Source organism: Nannobrachium achirus (assembly GCF_963921795.1).
Source record: "Nannobrachium achirus genome assembly, chromosome: 12".
In the NCBI taxonomy this organism is placed as follows: Eukaryota; Metazoa; Chordata; class Actinopteri; order Myctophiformes; family Myctophidae; genus Nannobrachium; species Nannobrachium achirus.
In genome coordinates this window covers 4,483,609-4,498,621 of record NC_137832.1, presented here as the reverse complement: position 1 = coordinate 4,498,621, position 15,013 = coordinate 4,483,609, and the positions used below count along the sequence as shown (strand labels likewise).

General features: G+C 41.4%; 1 protein-coding gene across 1 annotated transcript; it reads left to right on the top strand.

Moving 5' to 3' along the window:
• The first annotated feature begins 358 nt into the window (after window positions 1–358).
• On the top strand, window positions 359–11,662 carry LOC308295820 (alpha-1-antitrypsin-like protein GS55-MS). Its single transcript, XM_080738881.1, has 7 exons — window positions 359–475; window positions 2,574–2,661; window positions 3,811–4,353; window positions 5,707–5,777; window positions 7,600–7,799; window positions 9,962–10,103; window positions 11,400–11,662. Exons 2-7 carry the CDS (start codon window positions 2,580–2,582, stop codon window positions 11,586–11,588), a joined length of 1,227 nt encoding a protein of 408 aa, XP_080595007.1. The 5' UTR covers window positions 359–475; window positions 2,574–2,579; the 3' UTR covers window positions 11,589–11,662.
• Window positions 11,663–15,013: the final 3,351 nt, after the last annotated feature.

Sequence of the window (15,013 nt, the reverse complement as noted above, 5' to 3'; positions counted from 1 at the left end):
AGTGGTTGAATATCTGAAATTGACATAAATCCAAAATATACTGAGGATATATAGTGCTCTTAAAAAACTGACAATCAGACTATGAACAGGTTGTGGGGGTCCCTGCTTCATCTCTCTCTCAACTAAGGGGTCCTTGGCCTGAAAACGTTGAAGACCCCTGTCCTAGAGACAGATATTTATAATGTTTAGAACTACAATAGCCTCCTAGAGTCTACAGATATTTAAGCCTAAGAGACGACTATGGCTACCTGACTTTTTGCCATATTCCTGTTGTATTTTCAGCCATGATTCCATGCTTGATTGCTTAACAGTAATCATTACACAGAATAAATACACAGGCCATGCAGAGCAAATAGGAGAAGGACATACTGTCAAACAAACATGTCAAAGTGCAGTGGATGTCATCATTTGCCAAAAGACAACGTCTCTGTCTGTCTCTCAGCAGTCTGTGGTGAGGTGTCTGCACATTAGGAAGGTGAGTAATGTACTGCTGTACTTCAAATGATGAGCTAATTTATAATGTATTGCTTACCGAAAATAATTTATTCAATCACATTCACTTGAAAAAGAATACATTTTCTTTGAGTGACCCTGCCATTTCGATTGTCCATAGGGTATATACAACAACCTTGATTTCTCTCTATATTTTTTATTCTTTAGAAATATTTTCTTTCACATCAGGATGTATTGATCATTAAAATCATTCAGCAATAACATCACCTACAGTATCTTCCAGACTCCCTACAATGTACAATTTAGGCATTTAGCAGACATTTTTAATCCAAAGCGACTTACAATAAGCTAGATCAGGGGTTCCCAAACCTTTTTGTCTCAGGGCACCCCATAAATATTATGTTTTAATCCGAGGCACCCCTACATTATAATTTTCACTCCCAGCACCTTATATTTATAGCATATCGTCGTTGTCTGGTGGAAACCTTGTAGGCCTATGTGGTTTTTTATCATTTATATAATATGTACTAGTGAAAACAGCAGATCTAAAGCACACAACGCCTCGCATCGCGATGCGTTTTCACGGCTGTTTTCACTAGTTTTGTGCGACAGTCTTGTATGATGAAGCAGGGCTTTGCTTTACCAAAAGTACACATTTGAAACTTGGAGATACAAGGTTTCTGCCCGACAGTGACGATATGTTAGTGATTATGTTGCGAAGAAAACGTTGAGATAATAGCCATTTTGGTTAGAACTGACTGAAAATAACTTTGTAGGCCTACTTCAAGTTTAAAAAATTTTCAAGTGTCCAAATAAATTCCGAATATGATCAAATTATCTCGGGGCACCCCTGGACTGCCGTCACGGCACCTCAGGGTGCCCCGTCAGCCGTCACCCACTTTGAAAAACCCTGAGCTAGATAATATGTCAGTACATCAACAATACAAAGAAATGCACACACATATCAATCTAGCAAAAACAATAACATAGGTAGACCACACACCTAAGCAGTAAAAAACGTTTCTAAAACCTAAAAAATGCTATCTAGCTTCATGTGTGCTGGGGCCAGGAGGACGAGTGGATTATTGTCCTGTGTTTTTTTACCACGGTCAGCATCCCTGTGTTGGCTGGTCTGAGCTGATCCTTCCCCAGTCAGAGTTAGGAGAATGAATGAATGAAGAATTATGTGCAGGATGTAATTCGTATAATAGATGTGAGGGGACTTCATTTAACTCTTTCTGTGCCAAATGCCAAAACGGCTCGAAGGTTCATGTGCCACCCATGAATTTTGATTTTTTTTTTAAATGTTTTGAAATGAAAAAAAAAAAAAAAAAAAATCTATACAAAAAACACAAAAGACGTCAAAGACGTCATTGGCACCCAGGGCTTTTGAAAAAAAATTAACTGAGTTAACTGACCAAAACCTTTTTGAATATTTTCATTTTAAGAGAAAAATCCTCTCTCTCACACTTAATGCCAGTGTGCCAGTCATCACCCTCCCCTGTGCCAGTCTTGGCACCTGCAGTGCCTAAGGTTGCCATATCAACTGGCCGTCGCGGCTTCATATTTATCCATATCACAATGACAACTCACTTTACAAGGTTTTCAAGAAAGAAAAACTATGACATTTATTGTGTTTGTTTAAATTATTAATGTTATCATTAAATGAAGGGTAAGTCTTTTTTTTGTTAAATAAATAGCTCTATATTGGGATAGTACTCATTGCTATAGAGTGTTTGTTCAGCAAGATAATATGTCAGTACATCAACAGCAATACAACAAATGCACAGGAATATCAATCTAGAAAAACTAAAACACAGGTAGACCAAGTTGAGGAGACCCCTCTTGCTGAACAAACACTATAGAGTGCTATTATTAGAACTTTAAGCTCTTATTTAAAAAAAACATAATTTGACCCAACCTTTAAAATCATAGTGTTTTGTTCAATTTATTTGGGGGAGTACTTGCAATATCCTCCAGGCCCACAAGTGGACCCAGGGCCACATGTTGAGAAGCGCTGGACTACAACACATTCATGGTAGTTGTAGTTCCAGACAGAGAAGCGTCTGTTTAGTTAACAGTGAGTGAACTATTGACTGATGGAACCTTGTGAACCTCAGGTCACCATGATGCAAGGAGCTGTGGGGGTGTTGATTCTATCAGTGCTGGTGTGTCTGGGTTCAGGTCATCACCATGCAGGACATGAAGGTAAATATTCAGGTCATCATCATATACAAGCGGTGCCGTGCTGAGAGCTTGTAGATCTGCTATTTTTTAAGGTTCTATGTCAGTGATGCTCAAACCTTTTCACGTGAAGGACCCCCAAAATACCCATCTCAAAATATTTAGTTCCAGGGACCCCCCAGAAGCTAAATTTGAGTTACAAATGTTCGCTTAAAATACATACTGTAGGCCTATATTCAAAGATTTGCACACATTTTCACGACTTTTCAAAAATAGCAGATCTAGAAGCTCGCAGTGCGGCACTCGGTGCAGCGCTGTGAGCTTGTATATCTGCTATTTTTCAATAGCTAAAGTATAAAATAATTAAGGCCCCTCCACCTTGGGCCCTAGTAACTCAGTCCCACTTTTCCCCCCCTTGTGACGCCCCTGGCTGTTGGAGACTGTTGCGTGAAACGGTGCACATGCACAGTCACACCCTCCCTGGATGTCAGAGCAGAACCTCTGCTCCAAATTACTCACATCGGACAGTTATAGCGCTACCAGGAGGCAGATTTTTGCACTTCTTTTGATATTACTTCCTACAGATTTTGTCCAAATATAAGATTGGATTCCAAAGTTGGCAAGAGAGGTTTTGAACAAAAAGCCTCAAATAATCAATGCAGCATCCATCGATTGCAGTGAAACCTAAAAACAAATTTGCACTAGACCAAGGATGAAATACCACCCTACAGTTTTTCAAATCAGCCTCATGGTGGCGCTATAACAGGCCGCTTCACGTTTTTACCCATAACTGGACCGATCTGCATGAGAGGCCATGGAAAAACCTCTCTTTTTTCACATGGGTCTTTCATAGCGTTTTGTTTTTATATTACTCGTACAGATTTTGTCAAAACACATGGACACATGTGATCAAGAGGGTTCTGTCCGATTTCTCATATTCCATACTGATTGGATAAAATTGGCAAGGGAACCAGCGAACCAGGGGTGTTTCACTTTGAACAAAATGCCCCAAATCCTGAACACAGCGCCCGATTGCTGTGAAAATATGCACGAACTTTCCCACTATAGGCTGAGGAGGAAATGCCACTCAATGCCAGCCATATGTTTGCTATTTGTCGTACGAGGGAGAAGTAAAGTGTTAAGTGTTTAACAGATCTATCTCATCACCTTCAGATCATGCAGATAACAGCGCAGACAGCGCCGCAGCCAGCCTCTCCGCGGTGACGTCGGCAAACAAAGGTTTCGCCTTCAGCCTGTACAGGAAACTGGCCGCGAACAACCAGGGCAAGAACATCTTCTTCTCCCCCTCCAGTGTCAGCATGGCCCTGGCAGCCTTGTCTGTAGGGGCCCGGGGCCAAACCCACCAGCAGCTCTTCAGTGCTCTGGGCTTCAACAGCTCCTTGCTGACCCAGGCTGACGTAGACCAGGCCTTCCATGGACTTCTGACCGCAGCCAGCAAGACTTCGTCCGAGGACATTAACGCAGGAACCGCCGTGTTTGTGGACAATAAGTTCAAGCCACAGCCGGAGTTCCTGCAGGCCCTGAGCCAGTCCTACCAGGCGGACGGGAAGAGTGTGGACTTTACCAACCCCATAGAGAGCGCTGCTACCATCAACAAGTATGTGGGGGAGAAGACCCACGGCAAGATAGACAAACTGGTGGAAGACCTGGACCCTGCTACAGTCATGTATCTCATTAGTTACATTTACTACAAAGGTAAGAGATGTCCGTCTATCGTCTGCAGTTTTTTAATATCATTTTCATACGCCAGACATGAATTAAATAAAAAATAACTGCCAGTAAGACGCCCTAAGGGCGGAAAGCGACCTCGAACCATAGGGCGAGGTCGCGCAGGATGGAATTCGCACAGGATGGAAATCATTTACAAGTGTGATTTGAGTTGCGGACGGTTGGTTGTTTAAGTTGGACAAAATTTGGCCAAAATATTTTCCCAAATATGGATTTGACTTAAGTCTGACATCATAGATGTCTTGTTATAGACCACAGACCGGTATGTGGGTATTTCAAGCTATGGGCTTAATATTGATGACATCAGGGATCTCCGTATATGGGCATACAAGGAACAAGGGCGGAACTCATGTCGGGGCAGCCACACTGGCTAGAATGACACAATATGTATTCTGTATATTGGCATTCCCAGATATGGGCTTAATATTGATGATATCAGGGATCTCCATATATGGGCATGAAAGCCTAACAGGGCATCACCTGGAAGCGTCCATATATGGGCATTGCCAAATATGGGCATTGCTAAATATGGGTCAAAAAAGTGATGTCACAACAGGTCAGCTATAGACATTGAGGCGTTATGGGAGGACGGACGGACGGACAGACAGACAGGATGTACTGGTTTTCATAGTTAACTGCGACCTGTTGCAATTAGTTGTTAAAGGCCCACTTCACCTCTGGGACAACCAGATCTTATTTTATTGTTGTTTGGGACGCGATCAACAAAATCCTGAGTTATTTTTTGTGTTCAATCTGTGTTTTGAGATATTTTAGTATTTCAGCATGACTAGTGATGCATTTTGCATCATATGATGCAAAATGCAATAAGATCTGGTTGTCCCAGAGGTGAACTGGGCCTTCAACCTTATATGGTTTAATAAGGTTAATTTCTATAGTGATTCTCAACCTTTTTCAAAGACCCCCAGTAAGATATACATTAGATCCATTAGGCCATGGACCTCCATTTGATAACTTGAGTCAGGATAACTCATGAATGGATAAAATGTATTATTGATATAAAGCATAGAGCAATATATTTATTTTTGTTTCGCGATGATTCAGAGTACTTAGGTTACATGCAAAGTACTCAGAGAAAGCATCTTAAAGCATTGCCAAGAATGGTTAGTCGTGACGCCCAATAGTTTAGTTATTCAACTTTAATAGTTTAATCCCCATTTGATAACATGAGTCTAATCCCCATTTGATGTCCTTTTCTTCTTTGGACCCCTGGTGGTCCACAAAGACACTACAGTCATCTTCCCTCATTTCAATGACGTCTCACTATTGCCATTGTCCTGTCTACATTTTCTTGTCAAACAGGGAAATGGCAGACTCCGTTTGAAGTTGAAGACACCAGGGAGGATGTGTTCCATGTGGATGAGCAAACCCAGGTACCAGCGCACACCACCGTCTCAGGGACCAACTCAGGGGCGTCCAAACCTTTTTCAAAGGGGGCCACAGTAGAAAATATTAAAACACCCAAAGGGCCGACTATATCTCCTGACATACCCCTTTTCCACTGGCCCAACACCACACCACTCCACACCGCCCACTTGTGCCAGGTTTTCCACTACAAGGACCTGAAAGTGTGAAAGTGGTACTAACCGTGGTACTAAAAAGTATCTAATCTAGAGTAGGTCTGAGCTAGGCCAAACAGGGCCAATCACTTCATAATGACTGATCACTCACTGACTTTTCATTTAGACCACCAGGATATAGTTGTAATACATGATAATAGATTCTATTGTTTATTCTTATAACCAATTATAATCTATTATAGTGTAATATAGTTATCATAGTAATACATTAATACTTCATAGTGTGTTATAATCACAGTTATAATCCATTATAGTATTATAATTTAGGATAGTTGTAATTATATTGTATTATAATCACAGTTAAAAGGGTCAATTTGTTTCTTACCGATAGGGGTACTTTTGTGTAATGGAAATGTAGATATTTTTATGTGGTGTGGTGTGGTGCTAAAGCTGCAGTCGAAAAGGGGCTATAAGACCCTTTTCGACTAATAATAATGTACTTTCAGTCGGACCATAACAAAGTCACATAGATATGCATCACATTTACAATATTTTATTTAACTGTCGTCATTAATATTTAATGTCAATGGTCTTTTGTCAGGTGTCTGCTCTCAACAGAACACAAATAACTCACATTACCAAATAACTCACATTAGATGTACAAGGTAAAAAATACAACAAAATAGCCTTTCTTTGAGCCCTTCAGAATGAGACAACAGGGAACAAGAAATCCTGACAAATTATACTATAAATCATTCTTGTTTGACAGTGCTGACGGGCCGTTTATATTACAATATAGGAATGAAGCCGCTGGCCGCATTCAATTTGTCATTTGGCCCACAGGCTGCACTTTAGACACTCCTGGTCTAACTGAATGGCTTTTTATGTGTTTGTTTGGTGACCACTGATTGCACCTATTTGTACTGTACAGTACCTTATATTTTACTATAGTTATGCTTAGATTTACACTGTTTAATTTTAATGTTGTTAAGTAGGAGGTGGGTTTTTGCACGTGTTATGTACATTTATAGAAAAAAAAAGAAAAGAAAATAATTGCAACTACGGATATAAAATGTGAAATTTAAAACCATCATTGCAATAGAAAGTATAAAAAAAAGATTTACACTGTTTATGAAGATAATATTCAAAGAAAAGCAATGGGCAGCCCTATTATTCACACTTGCTTGAAATGCTGTCAATGTACTGATATTGTATGTACAGTACGTCATGTGTGAACCATGTGGTTCTGGTGCCATGCAATTCTGTCTGCATTGGTATCACTAGTTGTGTGAATGATGAACATTTAACCCATTAAGACCTGGAACCACTTGAACCTTTTGGAATTGGCTTTCAAAATAGTCAATGGAACTCTGCCCTCCATCCCCTCAATGCCTGCATTTCTGACCAAACATCTACACAGAATTAGCCACGCCTACAGCCACAACAACGATCTGGTTACAAAAACCCATAAGACAAATATGGGAACATTCTCCTTCTACAACACTGCCACCCAGGTGTGGAATTCCTTGACCACCTCCCTTAAAACATGTAGCTCGCTGGCCTCCCTCAAAACTGCCCTCAAAAGTCACCTTTCAGGAGGCCAGAGAAGGAGGCCAGAAGTGAGCACCCCCTATCTCCGGCTCTTCTAATGATCCACATGGCGGTGTTGTTGCAGGTTCCAGTCCAGATGATGAACGTGGAGGCCGGTTTCGACGTCTACATTGACCAGTCCATCTCCACCACTGTCCTCCGTCTGCCCTTCAACAACTCCTACTCCATGCTGCTGATGCTGCCTGACGCAGGTCATCTGACCGAGCTGGAGGAGCACATCTGCCCCATGCACTTGGCCAAGTGGCTCAAGTGGATGAAGAAAAGGTTTGACATGACACTGTTGCAAAGAAGGTTTTCACAAATGTTAATTTCTTTCGGAAAATTGCCTATCTACATGTTGTGGCGTGTTGTGAACCTGTAGATAAGCGGCTATTTTGTCAAGAAAACGTGACATGCGCAAAATAGGAACGTCAGGTTAAGTGGTTACGTTTTTTTTTTAAAGTTGATAAGAAACTTTGTACATTACATGTTACTTTAAAAGTATCCCTGGCTAATACGACAAATATGCCTTACATTATACTTGTTCTCTATAACTACTATGTAAAATTAAAAACACCTCAAATATTGTATTTCTTCTAGAAATAGCCAATCTTTCACTCAATAGGGGAAATGCCTGTCGCAAGTTGATGATGTCATAAATGTCATGTGTAATTTTTATGGCATGCATGTGCAAAAAAAAAAAAAAAAAAAAACACATTTGAAATATTGTTTTAATGCTCATATTAACCATAGGAAGTATTACGTTTGTTTTTATTTGCACATGCATGCCATAAATTCCATATGGATAGATCACAAATTACATTTATGACATCATCAACTTACGACAGGCATTTCCCCTATTGAGTGAAAGATTAGCTATTTCTAGAAGAAATAAAATATTTAAGGTGTTTTTAATTTCACATTGTTGCGACCGTCAGGGAGCAGTTTACTATGAAAACCTCCACCGGCCGTCCGTCCGTCCGTCCGTCCGTCACACGTCACACGTCACATCTTTGCCCTGCTCATATCTCCGCATCAGTATGACATCACACCACATGTGTACACAAACCTTTGTGTACGTTGCTGTGGCAACAGTCTGTTGTTGCTGGTCTGTTAGTGTACGTTAGCAACCACCTTAGCAACCATGGTTTTACCCTAGCAACCAACTGTTTACCCTAGCAACCAACTGTTTACCATAGCAACCATGTTTTTTTACCCTAGCAACCAACTGTTTACCATAGCAACCAGATACGCAGAGCAGGGATCTCCATATATGGGCATAAACAGGTGACATCACACTGATGTCAGATACTCAGAGCAGGGATTTCTCCATAATATATGGGCATACAAGGGATTCTGTTAGGGATCTCCATATATGGGCATAAAAGGGATTCTGTTAGGGATCTCCATATATGGGCATACAAGGGATTCTGTTAGGGATCTCCATATATGGGCATAAAGGGGATTCTGTTAGGGATCTCCATATATGGGCATAAAAGGGATTCTGTTAGGGATCTCCATATATGGGCATAAAAGGGATTCTGTTAGGGATCTCCATATATGGGCATAAAAGGGATTCTGTTAGGGATCTCCATATATGGGCATAAAAGGGATTCTGTTAGCTGTAAGTGATCTCCATATATGGGCATAAAAGGGATGCTGTTAGGGATCTCCATATATGGGCATAAAAGGGATTCTGTTAGGGATCTCCATATATGGGCATGAAAGGGATTCTGTTAGGGATCTCCATATATGGGCATAAAAGGGATTGTATCCCAGATGATGCCCTGTTAGGAGATCCACACTAACAGAATCCATATATGGTCCTACCGACAGCTGCTATAAGCCAACCCTGGCGATAAGGTCTGAGTCGAAGAAATGCTTCTTTCCTGGCAAGAATTGCCCCTTTATACTGTAGGGCTTGTTTGTGTATTGTATGACATAACGCCACATCATCGGCTGAGGACTGTGTGATGTCATCATATCTCCATATATGGAGACATAAGTTGCTCATGCCCAAATATGGGCTGGTGAGGTCAGACTTAGTGTGATGCGTAGGTTATCTCCATATATGGAGATTCAACTTCAATGAGTAACCATGGCAAACTGTCAACTGCCCGTATGTCTTGATAATTGGTAAAACAAACTTTTGGCCTATTTGTGGAGATAAGCGACCAACGGTCGCTTATCTCCCGATTAGGGAGTCTTACTGGTAGATATAGAGGACAATTATAATGTATTAAGGCATATTTGTCGTATTAGCTAGGGATCCCTTTAAATTAAAGCGAATTAATAAAATAACACTATATGGCACTAATATACTGTAGCACTTTTCGAGGTTGCCAATGTCGCTTTGGTATGGTACTGTATTTTAGAATATTACTTTCTGTGCCAAGTAATGACTTTTACATTACTTTCACATTTTAAAGTTTGCATTTCCCTTTCAGGGAGTACAATGTATTTGTTCCCAAGTTTTCCATCAAGACCAAGATGAACCTGAAGGGTGTGCTGAGTCAGATGGGGATAACGGACGTTTTTGGTGGTTCTGCCGATCTCACTGGCATTGGAGAGAACTTGGCCGTGTCAGAGGTAAGAGCTGTCACAGAGGATGAGGGTCTGACTGTACTATTTCAGGGGTTCCCAAACATTTTGTCTCAGGGCACCCCATGAATATTTTTTTAATCCTAGGCACCCCTACATTATAACTTTCACTCCCAGCAGGCCTCGCATTGTGCTTGTAGATCGGCTGTTTTCACTAGTTTTGTGCGACAGTCTTGTATGATGAAGCAGGGCTTTGCTTTACCAAAAGACGTACACATTTGAAACTTGGAGATACAAGGTTTCTGCCCGAAAGTGACGATATTTTAGTGATTATGTTGCGAGGAAAGCGTTGAGATAATAGCCATTTTGGTTAGAACTGACTGAAAATAACTTTGTACTTCAAGTTTAAAATGATACTAAATATTTTTTTCAAGTGTCCAAATAAATTCCAAATGTTCTCGCGGCACCCCTGGACTGCCGTCATGGCACCCCAGGGTGCCCCGTCACCCACTTTGAAAACCCCTGGTCTATTTGTCCCTTCTTTTATACCACAACAAAGGACAGTCAGTCCATCAGTCCAGCAGCCATCAGGCTCCTCAACCAAGCCTGACACCCATATGTTGTGTTCTATTCTTGGATTACTGATACATTCACACATGGACTACTGGGATGTGCACTGCACTACAGCACTGCTTCTCAGACATCTTCATGTCAGGGACCCCCAAATTGATGATGTATTTGACTGTGAACTGGACCCCCATTTGAAAAGGTTTTGTGCCAGGGACCCCAAAGGAAAGATTGGTGTAGAAGTTAGCTATAAATAAATAGCTAAATATGCTATGTCCCCTGCATTTCTCCATGCGTATCATTAAAGAATATCTTATCTAATCCAGTGGTTCTCAAACTCTGTCCTTGAGGGGTTTCCTGGGGGCTAAATGAAAGTTATGGGGGTCCGTGGTCTAAATCATAGACAATTTGCCCTCCTGGCCCCCAAACTGTGGAATAAACTCCCTGTCGCACTTAGAACTATGGACTCCCTAGCTTCCACCGTGGACTGAAGACGCACCTCTTCAGACTCCACCTAAACCCATAGCACTACTGTAACACTCAATGAACATACATGAAGCTAGTTAGAATCTTTTTTAAATAGATTGCTATTCCTATGCATTTGTTATATTGTTAATGACATATTATCTTGTTTATTATAGTGATGTATTATCTGCTTATTGTAAGTCGCTTTGGATTAAAAGCGTCTGCTAAATGCCTAAACTGTAAACTGTCCTCCAAATGAAGAAGTGTGATGATCACTGATCTTCTAATCCTCCCTGCTGGGTTCATCTTCAGGTGGTCCATCAAGCCACGCTGGACGTCGACGAGAGCGGAGCCACCGCCACCGCAGCCACGGGCATCGGCATCACATTGTATTCTGCCCGCATCGTCCCCCAGATCAAGTTCAACCGGCCCTTCATGGTCCTCATCGCCGACTCGGACAACATCCTGTTCATGGGGAAGATCCTCAACCCCAACCTCTGAGGAGGGTCTGCTCACCTTCAAGCATTCAAATACAGATGATGACCTGTCAACACATTAAACCCTCTCAAAACCTGCTTCTCCTGGTCTCTTCTTTCTACCACATGTGTAATGTTTGTTGCGACCGTAGGTCGCACTTACTATCAAAACCTGCACAAACTGTGAGTGAGTCCGTCAGTCAGTCAGTCAGTCAGTCTGTCCGTCTGTCTGTCACACCTCACACGTCACACGTCACACTATTGCCCTGCTCATATCTCCGCAACCGTTGCCCCAATCCATGCCAAATTTTGCACACACACTCCTTGCCTGCCAAACTACAACCTCCAAGGACCCCCCGAGCTCCAGGGACCCCCAGGTCCCTGGGGGACCCCCAGATGTAAAAAATGACCAAATGTGCAAAAATGACCAAATGACCACCCCAACGGGGCTGCTCACGGGGAATTCCCGGGGACCACCGACTCCTGGTGCTCCAGAACGGACGCCAAAGTGGTGGCGCCCCCAGTGGAGGACCCCCTCCACTGCAGCTCACATAAAATGCCGTAACTCGGGCTAGGAGCGTCCGGGAGAGCCGGGGCCGGTACCTATTCGTCCGCCAAGGCAACGCGGAGACCCCACCCCTCATTTCTCACATGGCCCTCTTCTAGCGCCACCATGAGGCCGATTCTTGCAAAACACATTTTTGGACACTGCTCCTACAGATTTTGCCCTAAAATCACACACATCGGTACACAGTATGTCTACACATTGCCCACACAACTAGGAACCAATGGCAGTTACAGCCCTCTTTGTGTATACATGTGACCTACGGTCGCTTATCTCCCGATTAGGGAGTCTTACTGGTATGAGTAGTGCTGTGAGGGAGAAACCTTGTATCTCCATGTTTCAAATTTGTAAGTTTTTAAGCGATGAAAGCCCTTCTCCATACCAGATCAATCCATGCCTCGACCACCCGCTTCAAAGACACGTTCTATCCTACAGCCATATAGTCGGGGGATATCTTAAAAAGTCCTGGAATAAATTCCTTACCAAAAAATGTCTTCACCAATGTGTTTGTAAAGGTGTCTAGTAACACATCCCACAAAGACTGAAATTCAGTTTCCCTAGGAGAATCCGTGACAGCTGCTGAAAGTTGGGATCCCATTAACTTAAAGGACAACTCCGCCCTAAATCACTTCTAGGCTAATTTTCCTTCTTATATTGATCCAAAATTACTGTCCATTGGGTCTATTAGGCACAAATGCCCCTGTTGTCCAGTTTCCCCAGCAGAACCCAGCAGCTCTCATAGCATAGAGTGGAGCCTATAAGCCTATCGCTTTGACACTATTTGTTGCGGTCAAAATTGATTTTCTTTTTCATGAATGTGTTACTAGTTGTCATTACAAACACATCCATGTCTTGGTTGTCCCACACAAGCCACCACAATATCATAGAACATGTTTTGGGGTGAGCATTCGGCACAACTGCCAATCAAAGTGACTTTACTGGCCAAGCACAGGGCCTCTTTTCCGGGACTTGGCAAAACACATACAAGTATAACATCTTTTTATCAGAGTGTGATGGCTTGTGTGGGACAACGACGACATGGCTGTGTTTGTAATGACAACTAGTAACACATTCATGAAAAATAAAAACACTTTTGACCACAACAAATAGTGTAAAAGCGATAGGCTTACAGGCTCCACTCCATTGCTATGAGGGCTGCTGGGTTCTGCTGGGGAAACTGGACAACAGGGGGATTTCTGCCTAATAGACCCCATGGACAGTAATTTTGGATCAATCTAAGTAGGAAAATGAGCCTAGAAGTGATTTAGGGCGGAGTTGTCCTTTAACTATACAGGATAAAACACACCAAAATAAATATGCTTTAAGTAGCATGTGAGGGGTCAAACTAGGGTTTTTTAATGATTCTGAATCCATTGCAAGCATTTGTTTTGCACGAAAACATTCCTTGGGCCCGGACCCCCTGTTGAAGACCCATGGTTTAGCACTACACTGTCTCTACTGTATGTGATCCTAGTTTACTGACACATGACTACGCTGTCTCTATGTGATCCGAGTTTACTGAGACACTACACTTCTATGTGTGTATGTATGTGTTTACTTTGCTTAATGTAAGTCGCTCTGGATAAGATAAATGCATAATTTTGTTGTTATATCAGACTATTTTACTAACACAAAGTAAAACCATGGCTGTGAGTGTTCAAGGGTAAATGCTGTACAGCAAATGGCAGCAGATCACTGATTATGAATGTGAGTTGTTAACTTCTTTCAACATAGGCGTTTAGTTACAATCTGAATCACTCACAAAGGGCTGTTCTCCTCCCATTAAGATTTGAGGCCGATTTAGACCTCTTAAATCACGGGTGTCCAAACTTTGTTCAAAGGGGGCCACATTAGAAAATATTAAAACACCCATGAGCCGGCTATATATCCTGACAAAATGTACTTTTGGTCGGACCATAACAAAGTCAATTTCTTAATTTGATTTAACTATCATCATCAATATTCAATATGCTCTGAACAAAACACAAATAACTCACATTACCAAATGTAACCAGACGTGAAAGGTAAAAGAAAATCAACAAAATAGCCTTTCTTTGACCCCTTCAGATTGAGACAACAGGGAACAAGGAATCCTGAGTAATATACACTGCTCAAAGAAATGAAGGTACTTTGAGCTTTCATTGAGCAGTATACTATACTCAAATAAATTCAAATAAAGTAGGGGAACATTTTGTTCCCTTCATTTCTTTGAGCAGTAGTACAGTATACTATACTCAAATAAATTCAAATAAATTAAGGGAACTTTTTAATCCCTTCATTTCTTTGAGCAGTAGTACAGTATACTATACTCAAATAAATTCAAATAAATTAAGGGAACTTTTTAATCCCTTCATTTTAGAGATGGGATTTATGGCTCTTTGAAGTGAGCCATTTGAAAATAGCCGATCTACAAGCTCACAATGCGTCGCAACGTGACGCATTGTAAGCTTGTAGATCTGCTATTTTCAAAAGATTTTTCTACATTTTACTCATTTTCTGTGAAACAGGACATTCTGCATAATGAGTACGTTCTAATATTGGTACTTTAAGTACATTTTGATACCAATACTTTTTTACTTTACTCAAGTCAAGTACATTAACATTCCAAACTTCTACTTGATTGCAGTATTGATATTTTTATTTAAGTAAAGAAATTGAGTACTTTTCCCACCACTGTTCATTTAGAAAGGAACGGCTCCCTACTGTGAACCGAATCCTGCTATCATTCATTTTGAAGAGCCGTTCAAAAGACTCGATTCGTTCCGCGAACGTCCCACCTCTACTTCATTTCTTTGAGTAGTATATTTTTGTTTGACGGTGTTGGTGAGCCCTTTATAATACAATGTAGGAATGAAGCCGCGGGCCGTATAAAATGTGTCTATAGC